At 36.7% G+C, this 19,913-nt stretch overlaps 2 protein-coding genes across 2 annotated transcripts; both read left to right on the top strand.

Moving 5' to 3' along the window:
* The first annotated feature begins 6,538 nt into the window (after positions 1 to 6,538).
* ndufaf4 (NADH:ubiquinone oxidoreductase complex assembly factor 4) lies at positions 6,539 to 11,210 on the top strand. Its single transcript, XM_039667566.2, has 3 exons — positions 6,539 to 6,732; positions 7,591 to 7,685; positions 10,600 to 11,210. The coding sequence occupies exons 1-3, from the start codon at positions 6,597 to 6,599 to the stop codon at positions 10,915 to 10,917; spliced, it is 549 nt and encodes a 182-aa protein (XP_039523500.2). The 5' UTR covers positions 6,539 to 6,596; the 3' UTR covers positions 10,918 to 11,210.
* A 1,269-nt stretch (positions 11,211 to 12,479) lies between these two features.
* On the top strand, positions 12,480 to 19,282 carry gpr63 (G protein-coupled receptor 63). The gene is made up of 2 exons (XM_039667558.2): positions 12,480 to 12,907; positions 17,677 to 19,282. Exon 2 carries the CDS (start codon positions 17,763 to 17,765, stop codon positions 18,996 to 18,998), a length of 1,236 nt encoding a protein of 411 aa, XP_039523492.2. The 5' UTR covers positions 12,480 to 12,907; positions 17,677 to 17,762; the 3' UTR covers positions 18,999 to 19,282.
* Positions 19,283 to 19,913: the final 631 nt, after the last annotated feature.

The following is a 19,913-nucleotide window of genomic DNA, read 5'->3' as shown; positions in this document are numbered from 1 at the left end:
TTTCGTTTTTTAAGATCATAAGACTCTGGAGTTTTAGCAGTTCCCAGGATACACGAAAGGAGGTAGAGCCTTCCTAAACGATTCAACTATTAAAACAAGAGATGACGCTACAGCCCAAGCGCGGACTACCGCTGCTCTCGACCACAAGATAGGCTATTTCACATAAAAATGATTTATCACGCTGCCCTTGCCAAAATAGATATTCATATTTGCTAACGGTGAATAATAGGCTATATTTTGAACTACCATTTATTCTGATGTATATTATAACGATTATATGACGGGTTTTTTATTTTTATTTTACTATTTGCTGCCATATAGGCCTACATATTATTTTCTCGCAATAACTAGATCTTATTTTGTTAAAACGATTTTTTTTTTCGCGTATTAACAAGATGTTATGTGTTGAAACTTCATATTTTCTTGGCCTTATATAGGCTAAGGACGTGTCATGGCTACAAAATATGCCTTATCCACATTTTTTTAATTATCCACATAAAATGTAGCCTACTATAGCCTATCACGCCATGATCTATCACACTTCTACGTTCAAAAAGCTTAAGCAAATAGTAGCAGCCCCCAATTAGAGGCGAACACTGAATAGGGGCCCTAGGCAAAATTAATAAATGAGGCACCTTTTAAAAATATAGATTTTATATAGGCTATTTATGATCAACTTAGGCTTTTTTGTTGCTTTTGTGGGGGCCGGGTTTCCCAATAACGATGGAGTATCTAAGAGCGCTCTCTACACTCTTAGAATAAACGGTTCTATTAAAAGGTTCTATCAGCGCTATGTAGCTATTATTTGGAATCCCTAAAAGGGTTCCAAGAACCTTTTTCCAAAAAAAAAAAAAAAAAAAAAAAAAAACATTTTGGAGTTCCATGTATGAAGCGGGGGATGGAACCATTTCTGGTTCTAAATAGAACCATTTCTTCTAAGAGTGTACGTGCAAGGTTACGAACGCTCTCCGCAATTCCACGTTTCCCAGAAATGCACTTAACATGAAAGCGCGACAGAGTCGCTGTCTATTCGCGAAGTGCTGAAAGATTACCTTATATGGAATCGTTTTATTAACGTTTAACCTAATAATCGTCATTTGTTGTGGATTAGAAATCAAGACAAGTCTATATGGATATAAAACACCTAGCCTACTGGCAAAATGGCTGAACAAAAACAAGAGAAGATATACGTTTCAAAAAGATAAAATTAATGTCCTTCTAGAGGAGATAGAGGGAAACAAAGATTTTATTTTTAACAGATTTAAAGGACACCATACGGAAAAACAAAACATCTGGAAGGACATTGTCACATTGCAAACTAACTGCAACAGTGTTCAAAGATCAGGGAAGGAGGTCCGCAAGAAATGCCCAATACATGGCTGGTTTTCGTGCATGTCAGAAGTTATTGACAGATTTTTTTTTTAATTCATCCCTATTTTGCCCGGTCTTCAATATTTCCCAGATTACGTATTTTATGATTTTTTTGTTCATTAATTCGTTTAATTTAAATGTGTAGGCTATTTCTATTTTTTCTTCTTTTTTAATTACTTAATTTATTCATTTAAACAAAACACGAGTACAACAAAGTGTACAATAAAGTACAATCAAAACCTATAGGCTATATTATACTTATACGTGCAGTGTAATCTATTAAATCTAGATAAAAGTGTCACCTGCGGTTGCACCCCCAAGTGCATCTTCTTACGATGCACTTGGGGATTTACGATTACTCCAGAGCACTTGTAGTTCTACGAAGATTTTCAAGTGCTACTTAAGTTACGATGCTTTGGGGAAACAGACCATAATATTATAAGATCAGTCATACTATCGCTTTTACGATCAACTTTACGATACTTTTGGGAAACGCAGCACAGAGCATTTTTACTAGGCCTATTTTATTTTTTAAGGCTTGAACGAGACGTCGATCCCCATCCCGCTGCTAGCTATTATTCTAAGTGTTTGTAGGGAGTATGGAGCGCGCACTTAAGGCGCCGGTTCCATCACTCACATTTCCTTATCAACAGTGGAAACAACCTAAAATCTCCATCATTTATTAAAAATAATAATACATCAGTCGCAACTTATTTGTGTAAACTCACAACAACAAGAAAACTTGTAAAATAACTTGAGCTTTTGTAAAATAAAATATTTTACAAGTATTCGTGAATTGGAGCGAGTCTAAAAAATGAACGGGAAAACAGTGTATAATCCTCACAATCATGCGAAATAGTCTTCATACAAAGATTATAAAAAATGTGTCCACGAAAAAACAATAACCCTGTCCGTATAAGGCGCTTACAGCGGATATGGAGATGTTTGCAGGCAGCCTGCACTGAATGATTTAGAAAAACTAGTTTATTAATAAACAATTAAAATGCATCGTTATTTTTTTAAGACATTTATTTTAGCCTACTTTTGCCGGTGTTTTGCGACAAATTTTATCCATGCGCTTGAGCGCGGAATATTCTGCACCCATTGATAATTGCTTAAATTAATGACTACTAATCTAGTAAAATCTTAAGTCTAGCAACTCTAATTAATATCCTACATTAAATATTTGACATTATTTAATTAATTTCCAGCTCTTTACATTAAAGTTGACTTGGCATTATTAGTTAATTAACTAATAAAATGGTAATAAAGTCTAAATTAAGATACTACCATATATTTCTATTGCTTATTCCACCACACAAATGACTGTTTATAAGGCGACAATTCTTTACATGCAAGATTGTAGGCTGCATGTATCTTTAAGATTTTTCTATTGAATCGGATTGTAGCATATTCTCTTATAAATACGAAGACTGACATTTAAACAAAATAAGAACACAATGTTGCAAAAAATAAACAACTTAGGTGTGTTTTGACTATAAGCCTACTTTTTGTTTAATTATAGGCCTATCTCTGGGTAATGAAGATAGTCTATTAACAAAAATAAAACTTATAGGCTAATATATATATATATATATATATAAAGCAAAAAGTAGGCTTATAGTCAAAACACACCTAAGTTGTTTATTTTTTGCAAAAAAATATATAAAAATATATATTTTACATAGGCTATATATATATTTTATTTTATTTATTTATATTTTATTTATTATTTCATATATATATATATATATATATATATATAGCCTATGTAAAATATATATTTTTAAATGAGGAGTTCTTTTCCAAAACGCTATAAATCCATTTCAATAGTTTTCAGGAAAACTACATTTTTTTACCTAGACCCACACATTTTGTGAATATTCAAATTATCCTGTTGAAATGTTTTATTGGTTCAGTCTGAAAATTTTGAACAATGATAATTAAATCAAACAACAATATTGTTAATGATAAATTAAAAGTTAATTTTATTTTTTTTTCAAAACGCTATAAATCCATCCATTTTTTGTATCATTTTAGTAAAGTCCTTTTTAGTAAAGTGTCAAACCTCAAATAGTACCAATTTCAACATATGCATGAAAAAACAAATTATTAAAAATAATCAATAATGATAACTGTATTCAAAAAAGGGATGGACACCCCTCCAGCACATGCACACACACATGTGCTATAGCATGTGAGCAAAGCGGAGCGGCGTGGCTTAAATATAAGTAAAAAAAAAAAAAAACATAAAATAAAATAAACATAGGCTAAGTTTCACATTTGTGTTTAATAATATTACGCTACTTATTTTTATTATTTCATCTATGTTGAGTAGGCTATGAAAAGGGAACCGCATGAGATGAGTAAGATAGGATCTAAATTCAAAAGCTGCCCAATATCGGAAAATATTTGAAGTGGGTCAGACATGATTTTGACCACTTATTAAGTTTTGTTTTGTAGAAAGCTTGTAAATTTCGTTTGATATAAATGGTATCTTCATTTTAATAAATGTTTCATCAACAAATTGACTGGATTAAAACATTAGAAGCAAATATCAGACAATATAATCAGGACACAGAGGCGCGCATGGTGAACCGATGCTTGCCTCATTGAAACTACATATTTTATTGGCCTTATAAGGACATGTGTCATGGATACAAAATATGCCTTATCCACATTTTATCATCCACATAAAATGTAGCCTATAGTCTATCACTTCTCTATCACACTTCTCCGTTCAAAAAGCTTCAGCAAATACAGCCCCCAATCTTGTTATTATGCGAATCGTTTTAACAAAATAAGATCTCGTTATTAAGAGAAAATAATATAGCCTAAAGTAGCCTAGGCTAAAATAAAATAAAAATAAAAAAACCTGTCATATAATCGTTATAATATATCACATCAATGAACATGGTAGTTCAAAATATAGCCTATTATTCACCGTTAGCAAATATGAGCTTTATCTTGTGATGGTCCAGAGCAGCGGTAGTCCGCGCTTGGGCTGGAGCGTAATCTCTTGTTTTAATAGTTGAATCGTTTAGGAAGGCTCTACCTCCTTTCGTGTATCCTGGGAACTGCTAAAACTCCAGAGTCTTATGATCTTAAAAAACGAAATGGACTATATCGTGAAGCATCTGCCCACATCATCATTATAATCAGCAATAAAGGGACCCACATCAACAGCCACTGTAAACGGGCTTAAAACAGCCTCTGCTGTCATTTACTCAATCGGTTGTCAGCTATCGGGTAGTCTTCCGAAATTTAAAAGGCATTCAACAGACCAATACAAAAGAAACGAAGCAGATAAAAATAGAGTCGGACATGGGAGTCGAACCTCTGTCACTAAGAGCAAAACGACACTGTATGGTGGCACGCAGACCACTGCCCTACTCAAGATGTAAAGTTCGTTGGGTAATCTAATGTATTTCACAGACATGAATGTAAACAGAGACTAAAATCATACTATATATCTACATACGATAAAGGAAATTTCCTTTATCGTGCTTTTTAAAAAGCGATAGCCTACACGTGCCCAATGAAGAAATAAAAATATGACAGGATAACATTCCAAAAACAGAACCTTAAAGACGGATCGCTATTCAGATCGACAATCTACTACATATGTCTTTCCACCAAACGTCACTTCATTAGATGGGCTGAACTTTGAAGAAAAGGGTGGGGCTGATTATAATATTATACAAAACGCCGCTTTTTATGCCGTCTTTGTCAGACAGAAGCGCCGCAATTGACGGCGCAATGTGGATGGCCTGCGGTGTCAGAAACGGCGTCATTGGCTGGATTAAAAAACGCCGAAAATGACGGCGAATTTGCTTTGTAAACGCCGTAATTTACGCCGTTTGTACCACAATACGCCGTAATTTGCGGCGTCTTTTCGTGTTAAACGCCGTAAACACCGGCGTTTTGAGAATGAAACGCGTTTGGAAAGTGGCGAAATGTGAACCATATGGCTTTCCATAGAATCACTCATATGCTCGCACGCGCATCCGAAGCCGCGTGCGTGAGCAGAGCGCGTGAGCTCACATCAATGACAAATAAGGTTTTCAACTGAGAAAAAAAAAACAAATTGGTTAAAACTGTACATCAAAGTAGTTATTATCTTTATGGGGATGTTTTTTTTTTTTTTTTTACTTGTTACTAAAATCTAAATTTTAAACTATGTATTTTAAGTGGTTTAACTGAGAATCATGTGACCACACCAGTCAAAATGTCATTAGGCCTACAGGATAACGTTAATGCAATTTCTAAATATTATGATATTAAAACTTTTCAAATCAATAATACTTAGGCTAATGAATATGTAAAGTGATGCAGTAAACAATATTTAGAGATCAGAAAAATATATATATATATTTTTTTATTTTTTTTATTGTTCAAGTTCTTTAGACACATTTTAACACTGCAATTTGAGTTAAAATGTAAAATGTCTGAAAAAGTTTTACATGACTTGATTTCATGTTATTATTGTTTCCTCAACTCCATTTAGTGAAATTATGCATTTCAATGGAAAAAAAAAACAGCGTTATCCCGTCTGACTTACGGTTTATGGTATATGAAAACATATGAGATAACACATGAATTGTCATTTTTACAAAACTTACACATAACAATGTTCATAAATAATGAATGTTTATGTTATGTAATGTTTTTTTCAATGAAATTAATTAGGCTCCACTTTAAAGAAATACACATGTGGTTTTCAGTGTGTGAACTGTTACACACAAACTCAGTGTGGTTTCTTCCCAGATTTGCCAAGTATACAAATAGATTTAAACCATTTTTTCCATGTTTATGAATATCAAAACAGCACAACTTAGTTTAAGGTTTAATTTAGTTCTGAAAAGTACCTTGAACCATTTTACTGATCATAGTCACTCAACATCAATAGCCTATTCATAAATAATGTAATGTAATGGGGGATAGTATACAGTTTCTACAATATCATCACATAAAACATGAAAAACACTGTCTGTGTGTGAAAGAGAGAACATATTTTTCGGTATAATTATTAAAATTAGCAAATATACAAAAATATGTAATGTTAACGTTAATAATAACATTTTAAGAAACAAAACACAAAACCATTTGGCGAGTCAACTGTAGAATCAGCCAGTCGAGGGCAGTAACGAGCGGGCTGTGTCTGATGGTAGAGTTGTAACTTGTAAGAAGAAGAGGCATGTCCTCTGTGTGTAGATGTTTCTAGCATGGGCTCCAGAGTAACACGCATGATTAGAAACTTTAATTTAGAGAATCGCGCTTTCCGAGAAATAAGCAAGGCCAAACCTCAAGCAGCACCGCGACATCCAACATCCGGCAGTTTTCCACAAGAAGGAGATGCGGGTGAGAGATATTGTGTTGAGTATGCTAGTACAGTCATATAACCTGTGCTCATAAGAACTGGTGGGGGTGAAGGACCATGCCCAATGACTTACATATCCGTGACCGAAATTAGTTAAAACACTCACAACAGATGTTGTTGTTTAATTTCAAAATTAGCTTAAATCTATTTATGTATTTGTGTTTTTTATTTAAAAAAAAATATCAGTGACAACAAATATTATTGCTTGTCATAGCTGTAACAGAGTGGACTGGACGTAGTTATATCCACTTTTTCCGGAGCAACTAAAACACTTCTGCTTGTTTTATCCAGTATTTAACATTTTTAAAATGTGCATTACAATATAAAAATACACAGAAGTAACTTACATGCTTTACCCCATTTTATTATGTAAGCCTGTATTCATATTTTTTTTTCAATCTGTTTTATGTATGTCCTTGGATGTCAAGGCAATAAAAAAAAAAATTCTTCATGTTTGTAAGAGAAATATTACATTGAAACAATAGGGTGATTACGAATGCCCATTCGGTTGCACTTTAACATTTAACTATAAACCTACTGACACAAAAGATCATATTTTAAACTATATAACCACTTTCGTTGTTTCGTTTGCATACTTGTCTTTACATGTTGTTTGTCTACTTCTTGTCTAGTTCTTTGTTCGCATTGAGGATGACCATCTTAGACATCGGCTTTTCCCCCTCTTTAGATTTAGTTGGGACAGATTCAACACCTTGTTCTCTGTTGCTTGTAGATCCAGATATGTCCATTGAGAAGCTGTGCCAAAAAAGTCAGACCTGTTAAAAGAGGGTTTTCTCATAATTTTTCTGTTTGATCTGACGTATGTGTTTCTGTGCCAGTGACCAGCATTGCAGAAGAGATTCACCTGAAGAATGACCCACTGCTGTCAAGGCTCAAGGACGTTTATGTGGAGTCTAACAACACAGTTCCTCAGGTTTGAAGTTTGGGATCATTTCACCAACAGTACAATTATAGTCATCAGTTGTATTACTGTAGTGTCACATTAATTCTAATGTCTGGTTTCACAGACAAGGCTTAATTTAGTCCCCGAATAAAATGCATGGATGAGCTGTTTTTACTCAAACTTAAAATATGTCACTGCCATCATTTTTTGACTCAAGATGCACCTTAGTCATTTTTTTAGCCATGCTTATAAAAGCTACTTAATTGTACTAAGGCCTAATCCTGGCTTAAAGGTGTAGTGTGTATTTTTTAGCGACATCTAGTGGTTTGGTTGTGAGCTTGCACTAATGGCTCAGCCCACTGCTCATCCCTCCCTTTCGAAGAAGCTACGGTGGCTAAAACGGGACAAACATATGGTCGACTGAGACAGCAGAGAATAGCCAAAGCCAAGTTTATGTACCACAGTCCATTATAAACCACATCATGGATAAAGTTTACAAAGCCATAGTCAGGTGAGGATCAAGGGTCTTGATATATAATATAATGATAGTAATCAGTAGGGCTGGGTATTGAGACAAATTTCACAATTCGATTCGATTTCGATTCACAAGCTTGCAATTCGATTTGATTTCGACTACGATTCGATTCAATATCGATTATTTTGGATATCAGTTACAATAAATGGCAATTTTTCTCAAGGGAATCAAATCTCTTAAATGCTGTAAACTATGGTCTATATATAAAGTCTAGTTGTAGCCTACTAGGCTTCATTAGCCTAATATGAAGGTAATAATGAACTGTTTTGTAGCTATACAAACACTTAAATTACACTTTTATTTATTTTTACAATAAGAAGATTATATGAAATATAAACATTTAAATGGTGGCTGTCATAAAAACTTGCCAGATTTATTCAAATATGCATTAAATATTGAAGAACACTAACGAGTGTGGACTAACGAGTTTATGTGCGTTTTCTGAGGTAAATATGACGATACATGACATTGATTACAAGCTGTTTAATTGACGTCTTTCCACGGTTGAAAAACGCAGATTGAGCGAATCAATGTGACATGATACGGATTTCGATAAGTTGTACTCGATCTTTTAACACACTTTCAGATGCTCATTCATGTTTATTTCGCGCTGTGACCGGTATTATTAACCCGGAAGAGAGATCAGCGCTGCTGCTTCTCTGGAGCTGCGCCAGAGCGATCTCACGCCACAGCGCCAAAACGGCAAAACGCTATTTATGTTTTTGAATTTCTAAAGACAATGGACGTAATTTGAAAATTGAGACTTTGTTTCATATCACTAGTAACCAAGGACAAAGATTATTGCGATTTGTTGGATGCGCGCAGCCGCGATACAATGTCTCATTCATTCAAATGAAACAGGATGACTAATCGATTCTTGAGATTTAAGAATCGATATCGGTTTGTAAAAATGAGAATCGATTAATATCGAGAAATCGATATTTATTACCCAGCCCTAGTAATCAGCTGATTGTCTCATTATTATCCTCAGAAATATTACACAATGCACCTTTAATCTAAGCCCTGTGTGTAAAATCCAGGCCATTAAAGGGTTCGTTCACCAAAAAATGATAATTATTCCACGATTATCTCACCCTCGAGCGTTTCTAAGTGTATTTGACTTTCTTTTAGCCTTACACAAGTAAAAATTATTACAGTAAAATCAGTTCACCCGGAAATGAACATTAGTTTTCACAACCTCAAGCCATCCTAGGTGTATATAACTTTCTTCTTTCACAGTCAAAGTTATATTAAAAAATATCCTGGCTCTTCCAAGCTTTATAACGGGAGTGATTGGTACCTTGGATTATTTTCGGCTTCTAAATCTAAGTTACCATTCACTCACATTATAAAGCTTTGAAGAGCTAGGATATTTTTTTAATATAACTCTGATTGTGAAAGAAGAAAGTTATATACACCTAGGATGGCTTGAGGTTGAGATAACTAATGTTCATTTCCGAGTGAACTGATTTTACTGAGATACAAATTTACCATATTTCATATAACTTAAAGTTATATGATGAAATAAAGTAAATTTGTATTACAGTAAAATGGATAAAATTTCTGCAACAATTAATAATGCATGTTTTTTTTTTGTAACTTGGAAGAGGCCAGCAATATTTCGTATCCACCGCCCACAAGCTTCTGCGTTTGAAGCGTTTCATGTAAAGTGCCCTCATGCTAAGTTCATACACTCTTTCCACTTCAGTTTGATCTGTGCCTCTGACACTTTTTCTAATGCTTTGTTCTGAGAAATTCACAGACCAAATAGAAAAGTACCTGCATTTGGTGCTTCGTGGGAGTTCATTTCGGCCATAAAACTCAACGTTAAATAAGAATTGTAGACATTAGCATGTCGTCACTAATGGATGTTGTGTCACTCAGCAAATTGACAAGGATTATAATTGGTCTGATCAGTAGTAACACTGTGAATAAAAAGTCTTAATATAAAAACTCTGTGTTAATAGAGATTTGTATCTGTCCGATATTTCCACCCTGGTTAATTAGTGTGCCAGCTAATTTTTGGCTATAAGCGAACTACACTTTTTGGTCGCTCGACTTTGAAAACTCTAAGTTTAGAGTTACTAACACAATTATTTTAACAACCTAGGTGCATGGCACAAGTGCACTTGCGCTATGTGTCGAATCCACTTTTTTAGTTTATCAACGGGATGTGGAAATGATAACTGCGTCGGGCTGAAACTAGCAAAAAAACACTTGTCGCACCTGGCGCTGCATTGCACCAGGTGTATTATAGGGCCCTGTGAAGCTGTGAAAGTGGACTAGTGAGTCGATGAGTTTACCTGTTTCATGTCCCAGGAGGCAACTTCTGAAATCTCCACTTGTTAGCGGCTCAGGTTGTGGTGTGCGCTGCCCTCTGCTGGTGTGACTGACTCTGTGCTCCTGTAGGGTGAAGCGGCATCCGCTCCGGTGAAGGTGGTCAAGACTCAAACCCAGCGCCGGCTGCTGAAGTTCAGTCTGCCCGGCGACCCCTATGGCTTCTCGGATGTCACTGATGTTCCCAAAGGAAAACTGACGCTTGTGGAAGCTTTAACTGGCCTGAACAACCACAAACGCATGCCTAAAACATGGACTCCGGAGAAGCTGGCACTAGAGTTCTCTCTGGATCCCAAAGATGCCAAAGCGCTGACAGGTTTCTTTTTTCCCTTTGACGTCAAAATCATTCCACCAAAATCCAAGGAGACGAAGCAGATTAAGGATTCTTAGCACACGTGAGCGCCGTTCTGTACAGACTCGAGTCGTCGCTGAAATGCACAATGGATAATTGCCTCAATATAAGTGTTTTGACATTTTGATTGTGTATAGTGTTGAAGGGCCTGTCTTTTTATTTAGTTTGTCTTAAGTGTGGCATGTCCCAATGATCAATTTAAGATCAATTAATGTAAATGTTTCTGGAAATATGATGTCATATCAGTGATCGTATCAGTACAGATTATATTTCTCGATAAAGAAATGCTATACTATGTTTGCTGTTAGACAATAAATCAGCTGCCCTTGCATTTTGACCCAGTGAACTGAATTAAACAAGGTTGTACAAGGTGAAATAATGACTATGTGCCATACTTTTTGCACTCCTAGTGAATTTCTGAATGTCCTGTAAAGAGCACATTGAGGGCTTTCAGAGATACCAAATGTTTGGAGGATTCGCCATGACACTTAACTTCTCTTTGTTCAAAATGACCGGCATTAATTTAATGGTCAAATTTAGCACTCTTATGGAAATATGATCATATTTAAGTGTAACTATCATTTCAATCTGACTCCTTTTCAGATTGTTTGTCATTAATCTACATCTAAGTTCAATATAATCAAAATATGACTGTTACAAAACAGGGCATTGATTTCAAACATGTCCACTAGAGGACACTGTACATCATGTTTATCAGGCATTTTGAGAGCCACGCACACGTCATGATATATCAATATTCAATATATATATGAAATATTAGATATTATTATGAAAATGTTGGTCCCATTAGAATATTATAATTCCCATTATTACACTACTTTTTTCATTACATTTTGCAAGAACACATTAATATGCTAATACACTATACATTGTATTGAATGGGAAAACCCAGTTATGGCCCTTTTACCCACATATTGCTTAACGTAAAATGGTATATCAATTAATTCTGTTTTATCTTTCATAACATAGATGAAAATCATCTTTATACAAAGTTTGAAACCTAAAAGAAAATCCAATTGTTTTTGCTTATACATATGTAATTTCGTGTCCTTTTATTTTTTTTAACAACTGAGTTCATAGCATAACATGAGAAAAAAAAAACATTTTATATTCATATAATGAACAAATTTGACCCCTTAAAGATAGTTTTTTTTTAAATGTTTCGTTAGCAGCAGATTTTTTTTTTCCGTGTGCGCATTTCGAGTTAAAGTTTTATATGGTTTCGTTTCGCTCACTAAATCAGAACACTGCTTTTCTGCGTCTGTTGTTTATTTCATTTTGTTTTATATTTCGAAACCACTGAACACAGTACACAGCTCCCCTCCCATTGATTGATTGATACCATGAGACCCGTCCCGCCCATAGGTCCCGCCCGCCGCCGCAACCAAACCCTCAACGGCTCTGACCAAACCCAGCTGCACCGACTGCGGTCATTGGCCACAGTGAGAACACCAGTGGGCGATTCCTGCGTTCTCATTGGTCAACGGCGTGTCAATCAAACCCGGCATTGAAATGTCATTGGTTTCCTCTCTGCGTGTGGTGAATGCGGAGACAGCGCGAGCGTCACGGTGTGTTTGGGGTGCATACATAGAAATGAGAAACGAGACGCGGGTACAAAATGTATCATGCATTTCTCTCCGTTTAAAATGAGCGTTTGCATTCGGAAAAATAGCGAAGCAGTTTAAAGCAGTTTTCTCAGTGCTTTTTTGATTACTAAGATTAGACATCTGTTTACGCGGGGTTTTCTGATTGATTCATTACGCTAAAACGGGCAGAATTGAATTTTTTTAAACGTTTAACGTTAGTTTTTTTAAACCGAAGCCGTGCCAGTCTAGTTTTATACCAATACGCGTTTAATATCTGTAAATAAGTCTTTTATGTGGAAATGTTGTGTTGTCGGAGCTTCAAACATCTGGCGAGAGAAGGATGTGAATCTGAATCTCAGCGAATAATGATGTGAATGATGCGGCATCCTTTATTTCAAACAAGACACAGAGGAGAATCAAGGTAATTAAAACACCAACTTTATTAATGATTGTGTTCAGAGAGCACTATATAACATTTTAAATATGATTGTCATGTTCTCTACACTTTCCTCCATTTTAAATCAGTTGATTCACTTTCAAGGTGAATCTTTCAGATCCTAAATTGAAAGCAATTTGCAAGGCAAGATTTTGTCTGGGTAAATATAACATCAGAGCAAAAAAAAAAAAAAGTCAATTTCTAAGGAGTCAAAAGTGTAATAAGATTCATATCTCTGCAATTGTTTCCCCATCTATTTATCAGAGATGAAAATCTGGAGCCTTTGATCCAGAAAGTATCTTGATTCATCTATTTTCTTCTTCTGGTCTGGCCTAGGCCTTTCTCGGTCTCAAAAGTGCAGCTTTTGGAAATGGAAGAATGTTCTAGGTTCACAACATCGAACAGTCTTACTGTTGAGGCCTCTTGAAGTGATTGTGCTTCATAATGGAGGGATGCATTTCCCAAGCATAATGAAGAGACACTTAATCATTTTATTCCTGTTGCTAGGATCCACAAGTTCAGTATACACGACTGTCTGCTGTCACTATGGTTTCAGCTGATACTGTACCACTGATAGTCTGCTGTAAGATGCTTTCCACTTCAGTTTGACTTCTTACCAGTGTTGTAGTCGAGACCACCTCACTTGAGTCCGAGTCGAGACCGAGACCAGAGAGAGTCGAGTCCGAGTCCATAGAGAGTCGAGTCCAAGTCGAGTCCAAGACCAGAGATGGTCGAGTCGAGACCGAGACCAGTGAGGGTTGATTACCTAATTTACTTTTATTTACTTAGAGAAATCCTTTTTTTATTTTACTGAATTTACTTAGAGATTAAAAAATATGATCAGTTTAGGGTAAAAAGGCCACATAGTAGGTGGTGTTAAAAGTAATTTTATTACAATTTGTCATGCGCAATTGCGCACTAGAAAATCACCAATCACTGGGCGTGTCAATCAATTAAAAAAAATATTTTATTAACATACATTAATAATCATGAAAAATATTTTGAATTGAACTCGAGTGGACTCGGGAATAAGTCCGAGTCCTAAAAAAAAAATGTTCGAGTACGAGTCAATTCCGAGTCCAAATGCACACGAGTCCATGACAAGACCAAGACCATTAAAATATGGTCTCGAGACCGAGACGAGTCCGAGTCTCGAGTACTACAACACTGCTTCTTACAGCTTTTAACCCAATGCAGAAACCTTTTATTTGAGATGGGGCCTGTGAATGGTGGTCAAGGTGGAAACTCTTGAGTAGATACAAGCCTATTGCAAGATTGTGCTGAAATAGTGATCTGATTTCACCTGATATACCCGTGTGTGTTTGTGTGTGCTTGTTTTTCTATTCCTGTTCCTCACAATTCCTTCAACCTGAATCCACACTGACTGTGGTCTAAATTGAGGAAACAAGCTTATAAATCAAACAGAATGAGTTTTTTTTTTAAATGTAAAAATGCAGAAAGTTGTGTGTGGGTTTAGTGGTCGGGTTAGTGTAAGGTGAGATCATAATATTATAGCCTACAGTTTTTGTACACTATAAAAACCATTACGTCTGTGGAAGTCTCCTCAAAGATAGGGAACCAGACGTGTATGTGTGTGAAGATATTTATGTGTGTGCATGGGTGCTTGCATGTGGGTGGGTGAGTATATTTAGCATAAAGGTGCCTTATTCTCTCATTGTTTTCTCTCATACATGGATGTATTTGGGTAAAGTGGCAACTTTAAAAATCGTTTAAACCTAGCTTTTGCAGAAGAAACCTTTGCCAGGTTGCCAGACAAAATGCTTTCTTTGTCCTCTAGTGGAAAATCTACACTTAAAGCCAGGACTTCAACTACTTCAACAACTAGGCCAAATGGGAAAAAAAACAATCTTTTGGGCATAAACACTTCCATGTGAATGTGCCCAGGTGATATGTTGCTTGGTAACTGAAATCAGACTTTAGTTAGGTGAAATAACTGTCCTTGGTGAGATTGTTTATTCTGAATATTAATAAATTTCATTTTAAGTTTTAGAAATATAAAATTCCAAACTCTGCTGTTAGGCTGAAGTAATTTTCAAGGCTGTTTTTTTTTTTTTTTTTTTTTTTGTCTCGCTCTCCACTTTATGTTCTGCATTATCCATGGTGCAATCAATGAAAAACACAACCTCTTGTGGTTTTGGCTGTAGGTTTTGAATAAATATTATTGATGAATTAAAACAACAGTTTAAGGGAATGCTCACCCATCATTTCATCATTTACTCACCCAAATATTCCAATCAAGACTGACTGACTTCTGCAGAATGGAAACAAAGGATCATTTGAATAATGGTTTCAACTACAAGAAAACACTGATCTCCACAGTGGTGGTGCTCCTCTTTCCTTCAGGGATTTACTCATTAACGTCAGTGTCATCACTAATGGTCGCAGTCACACTGAGCGCTGTTCAGCACAGGAGATTTTGTTGTGGAGCATCCAACCTTGAGACATTTTTCAAGTCAACAATTTTGTGATCCTTAATATTTAAAAGATGTTCAAAGAATGTGTTCAGAAAACATTCATCAAATGACTATGTTTTGTTTTCATGAGCATTGTTTTAAAGTACTTAATCCTTACACTTTCCTATAACCTTTCCATTAACCTTATTCATTTTAAGTTAAAGGGTTAGTTCACCCAAAAATGAAAATTAAGTCATTAATTACTCACCCCCATGCTGTACCAACTCCGTAAGACCTTCGTTCGTCTTCGGAACACAAATGAAGATATTTTTGATTAAATTTGAGAGCTGTATAACTACCACATTGGCTCCTAAAGGACTGCCTCTTGACGGCCCAGAAAGTCAATGAAGAAAATGTTTAAATATCCCAAGTGACTACCGTGGCTCAACTATATGTTTATCAAGCGACGCGAATACTTTTTGTGCGAAAAAACAAACAAAAATAACGAGTTTATTCGACTATTTCTTTTCTTCCTTGTAGGCCAGAACGAGACTTCCTTAGATTTCCACGACGCATGCGCGAGATTTGCGATCTGCTTACACCAGCTTACACTACTTCAGATCGCAATTCTCGCGCATGCGTCGTGGAAATCTATAAGGAAGTCTCGTGTCATGTCAGATACTTAGCAATTTTTTGGGGAAAAACAACATCTGTTACTTTAATTTCCTGTTATCACTGTAAAGCTGTTTTGAAACTATCTATATTGTTAAAAGCTCTATATAAATGAAGGTGACTTGACTTGAAATATTAATGGACATAAATGATGATCATTAGTCCCCAACATATTTTGTTGTATTGAATATCTGAACATGCATTATATCAAAAGAAAGAACATTGCCTCTGCTTTTAAACAAACAAACAAAACTTGTTAGCCTCATGCATTATTTTTTAATCAATTCTTGAATGTTGCTAAGTTTCATTAAAAAGAGCAACATTTTGAGCAAAAAGCTGAGAAAATCGCATATTTGTCCAAGACTATATCCAGATCTAGATGGAGTCGATCGAGTCCACCACGAGCCACAGTCCTACAGCTCGCCCTGGGTCGTGTCAATTGCTTAATCGATTGGAATCAATTGAAATCCCCCTGAGCATTGGAAGGGGTTTCTTCCCTGTTTTTCCTTTCTAGCTGAGGTCCAGACAATATTTTCTTGGATACATTACGTTTCCATCTGGGCTGCAGTAGTACTACATGGTAAAAGAAGCAGTCAAAATAGTGATCTCAGATGATGACCCAAAGCAGTGGTGTCTGATAATGTTAAAAAAAAAAAAAATAGATAAGGAAAAAGTCTGTTGAGCCCAATTGGATATGAATATTAAAGGGTAAGATATTGTATCTGTCTAATATTATTGATAACTACAGTATCTATGGCAGAAGGCCATGTGACAGAAAATATATATTGTTCAGGGTTTCCTTATGAACTCATTTTTATATTTTGCTCAAAACAAGTATCTTATAAAAACAAACAATGCACAGAATAATCAAAACACTATCATCATGAGCAGAAAACAAAGCTATTAGTACTTTCAAACTTTTAGTGGTCTTTCCATCTACAAATAATTTCCCCAATTATATCATTGTTTATTATGAAATGCTGATTGATAATGCTAAATGTAAATGAAAAAAAAAACATTTTTATTGTACAGTGAGAGTCTCATGAATGACAGATAAAAGTAGCCTAATAGTAATAATATTTATAAGAAATTGTAAAATTCTCATTTTCTGTGTTGTTAAAGGGTTAGTTCATCCAAAAATGAAAATTAAGTCATTAATTACTCACCCCCATGCTGTACCAACCCCGTAAGACCTTCGTTCGTCTTCGGAACACAAATGAAGATATTTTTGATTAAATTTGAGAGCTGTATAACTACCACATTGACTCCTAAGGGACTGGCTCTTGACGGCCCAGAAAGTCAATGAAGAAAATGTTTAAATATCCCAAGTGACTACCGTGGCTCAACTATATGTTTATCAAGCGACACGAATACTTTTTGTGCGAAAAAACAAACAAAAATAACGAGTTTATTCGACTATTTCTTTTCTTCCTTGTAGGCCAGAAACGAGACTTCCTTAGATTTCCACGACGCATGCGCGAGAATTGCGATCTGAAGTAGTGTAAGCTGGTGTAAGCAGAGCGCAATTCTCGCGCATTTCTATTTCACAGTAAACCTGCAGTCAGCTGGCTGCATCTCTATGACTATGACTCTGTATTGTGTTACATGTTAGATTGTTTGTGACGTTGTGAACCTTGCACAGCTAACTCATTTTCTCTTCGTCCCCAGGCTCTGCCTCCATGCTGAGATGTGTGCTAGCGACCTGTCCAATAGGCTGAGCTTGCTCTCTTTACCATGTAACTGCAAAAAGAAGAATGCTTTATCCCTCCATTAGTCTGCCTGTGGCTTCAGGGCCGCCCATCGCCACCCTGCCCCCCCCACCGAGGGCGCTGACCCAGCCAGCGGGTACAAGAGCCATGGAGAACTCCTCCGCTAAAGCCAACAGCTCGCTGGAGCCCCGGACTCTATCGGGATACGTAACGCCTTCGGCAGTCGGGCCGGACCCGGTTCAGGGCTTGAACCTGCCCCTTCAAGTGTTCTTCGGGTCGGTCATCATCTGCGTGCTGCTGCTGGCCTTCCTCGGAAACATGGTGGTGTGCGCCATGGTTTACCAGAGAGCCGCCATGCGCTCCGCCATTAACATCTTGCTGGCCAGTCTCGCCTTCGCCGACATGATGCTAGCGGTCCTTAACATGCCTTTTGCCCTGGTCACAATGGTGACCACGAACTGGATCTTCGGAGAGGTGTTTTGCCGCGTGTCAGCCATGTTCTTCTGGATGTTCGTGATGGAGGGAGTCGCGATCTTGCTGATCATCAGCGTGGACCGTTTCCTAATCATCGTGCAAAAGCAGGACAAGCTGAGTCCGCGCAGGGCCAAAGTGTTAATCGCAGTCTCGTGGTCTCTGTCTTTCTGCTTCTCTTTCCCCCTTTCCGTCGGCCATCCGGCCCTGGACATTCCCCCCAGAGCGCCTCAGTGTGTTTTCGGGTACACGGCGGACCGGGGCTACCACGCCTACATGATGCTGATAATGCTGGTGTTCTTCTTCGTACCGTTCCTGGTGATGCTCTACACGTTCATGGGCATCTTGAGCACACTCCGCCACAACGCGCTCCGCATCCACTCCCACACGGACTCGGTGTGCCTCAGCCAGGCCAGCAAACTGGGTCTGATGAGCCTCCAAAAACCCTTTCAGATGAACGTTGACATGAGCTTCAAAACACGTGCCTTCACCACCATCCTCATTCTGTTCTCGGTGTTCACCGCATGCTGGGCTCCGTTCGCCACCTACAGCCTGCTGTCCACCTTCAGTCGGCCCTTCTACTACAGGCAGAACTTCTTTGAGATCAGCACGTGGCTGCTGTGGATTTGCTACCTCAAATCAGCTCTGAATCCTCTGATCTACTACTGGCGTATCAAAAAGTTTCGCGACGCCTGCCTTGACCTGATGCCCAAGTACTTCAAGTTCCTGCCGCAGCTGCCCGGCCACACGAGGAGACGGATCCGCCCCAGCGCCGTTTATGTGTGCGGGGACCATCGCTCCGTGGTGTAGTGGAGGACCTCTTTTAACCCTAAAGCGTCTTTTGTAATTCTTATCAGGCTGTGATATGTTTGGTCTTTCTTCAAACTGCAGGATGTTTTAGCTGTAAAAGATTGTACAGATGAGAAACTACTTTAATTGCACAATGTTTTTTATAGGGTTTAGAATTTATTAGAAGTTTGTTCAGTACATACCAGTCAGGTGCTGCTATATTTGGTGAAAATGTGCAATCTTCTGTTTAATGCCATTGAATGTTATATTTTGTGTGCTGTATTTGTTTTTTTTTCCTGGCTTTGTGATCCAGTTTACACTTTAACATTTCTATTTAATTTTGTTATTGATTGTTCAGCTATTCTTTTTTTCTTCTTTTTTTTTTTAGGGCTGCACCAATTATGAAAATTTTGCCCTGACAATACTTTATATATGAAAGCCGATAACCGATATATTGGCCGATAACTCTAAATCCAAATCCAAATTTTTATATCGATTTTGAGAGCCTGATTACCAAATACAAAAGTCTCACCATTAAAAGCCATGTCCCAAGCACTTTAACATAAATCAAACATATGCAGTACAATTTAAAAGTTTTAACTTTTCTAAAGTAAAACTTTTGTGATAAAAAAAAAAACTGCCTTAAAAATAAATAAACTGCCTAAATAATTCAAAAAAGTCGTTGTGCAACATACTTGCATATGCCATGGATAAAATAAGATAATTCATTATTTATCAGCTTTAAGATATATATATACGATATCATTATAAATAACAATAAAAAGGAACATATTTTGTCCGATACCGATATGGTGGCCGATATATCGCGTGGAAAAAAGGCAATTGACAAAGGTGATTATTCAGCATGTTCCAATCTGATGAGACTTTGTGGAAATACAGTACATGATTTTTATTTTATTTTTTTCAATTGTGATT

Source organism: Pimephales promelas, chromosome 13 (genome assembly GCF_988280905.1).
Source record: "Pimephales promelas chromosome 13, fPimPro1.hap1.1, whole genome shotgun sequence".
Lineage (NCBI taxonomy): Eukaryota > Metazoa > Chordata > Actinopteri > Cypriniformes > Leuciscidae > Pimephales > Pimephales promelas.
This window is presented reverse-complemented; position numbering and strand designations above follow the sequence as displayed.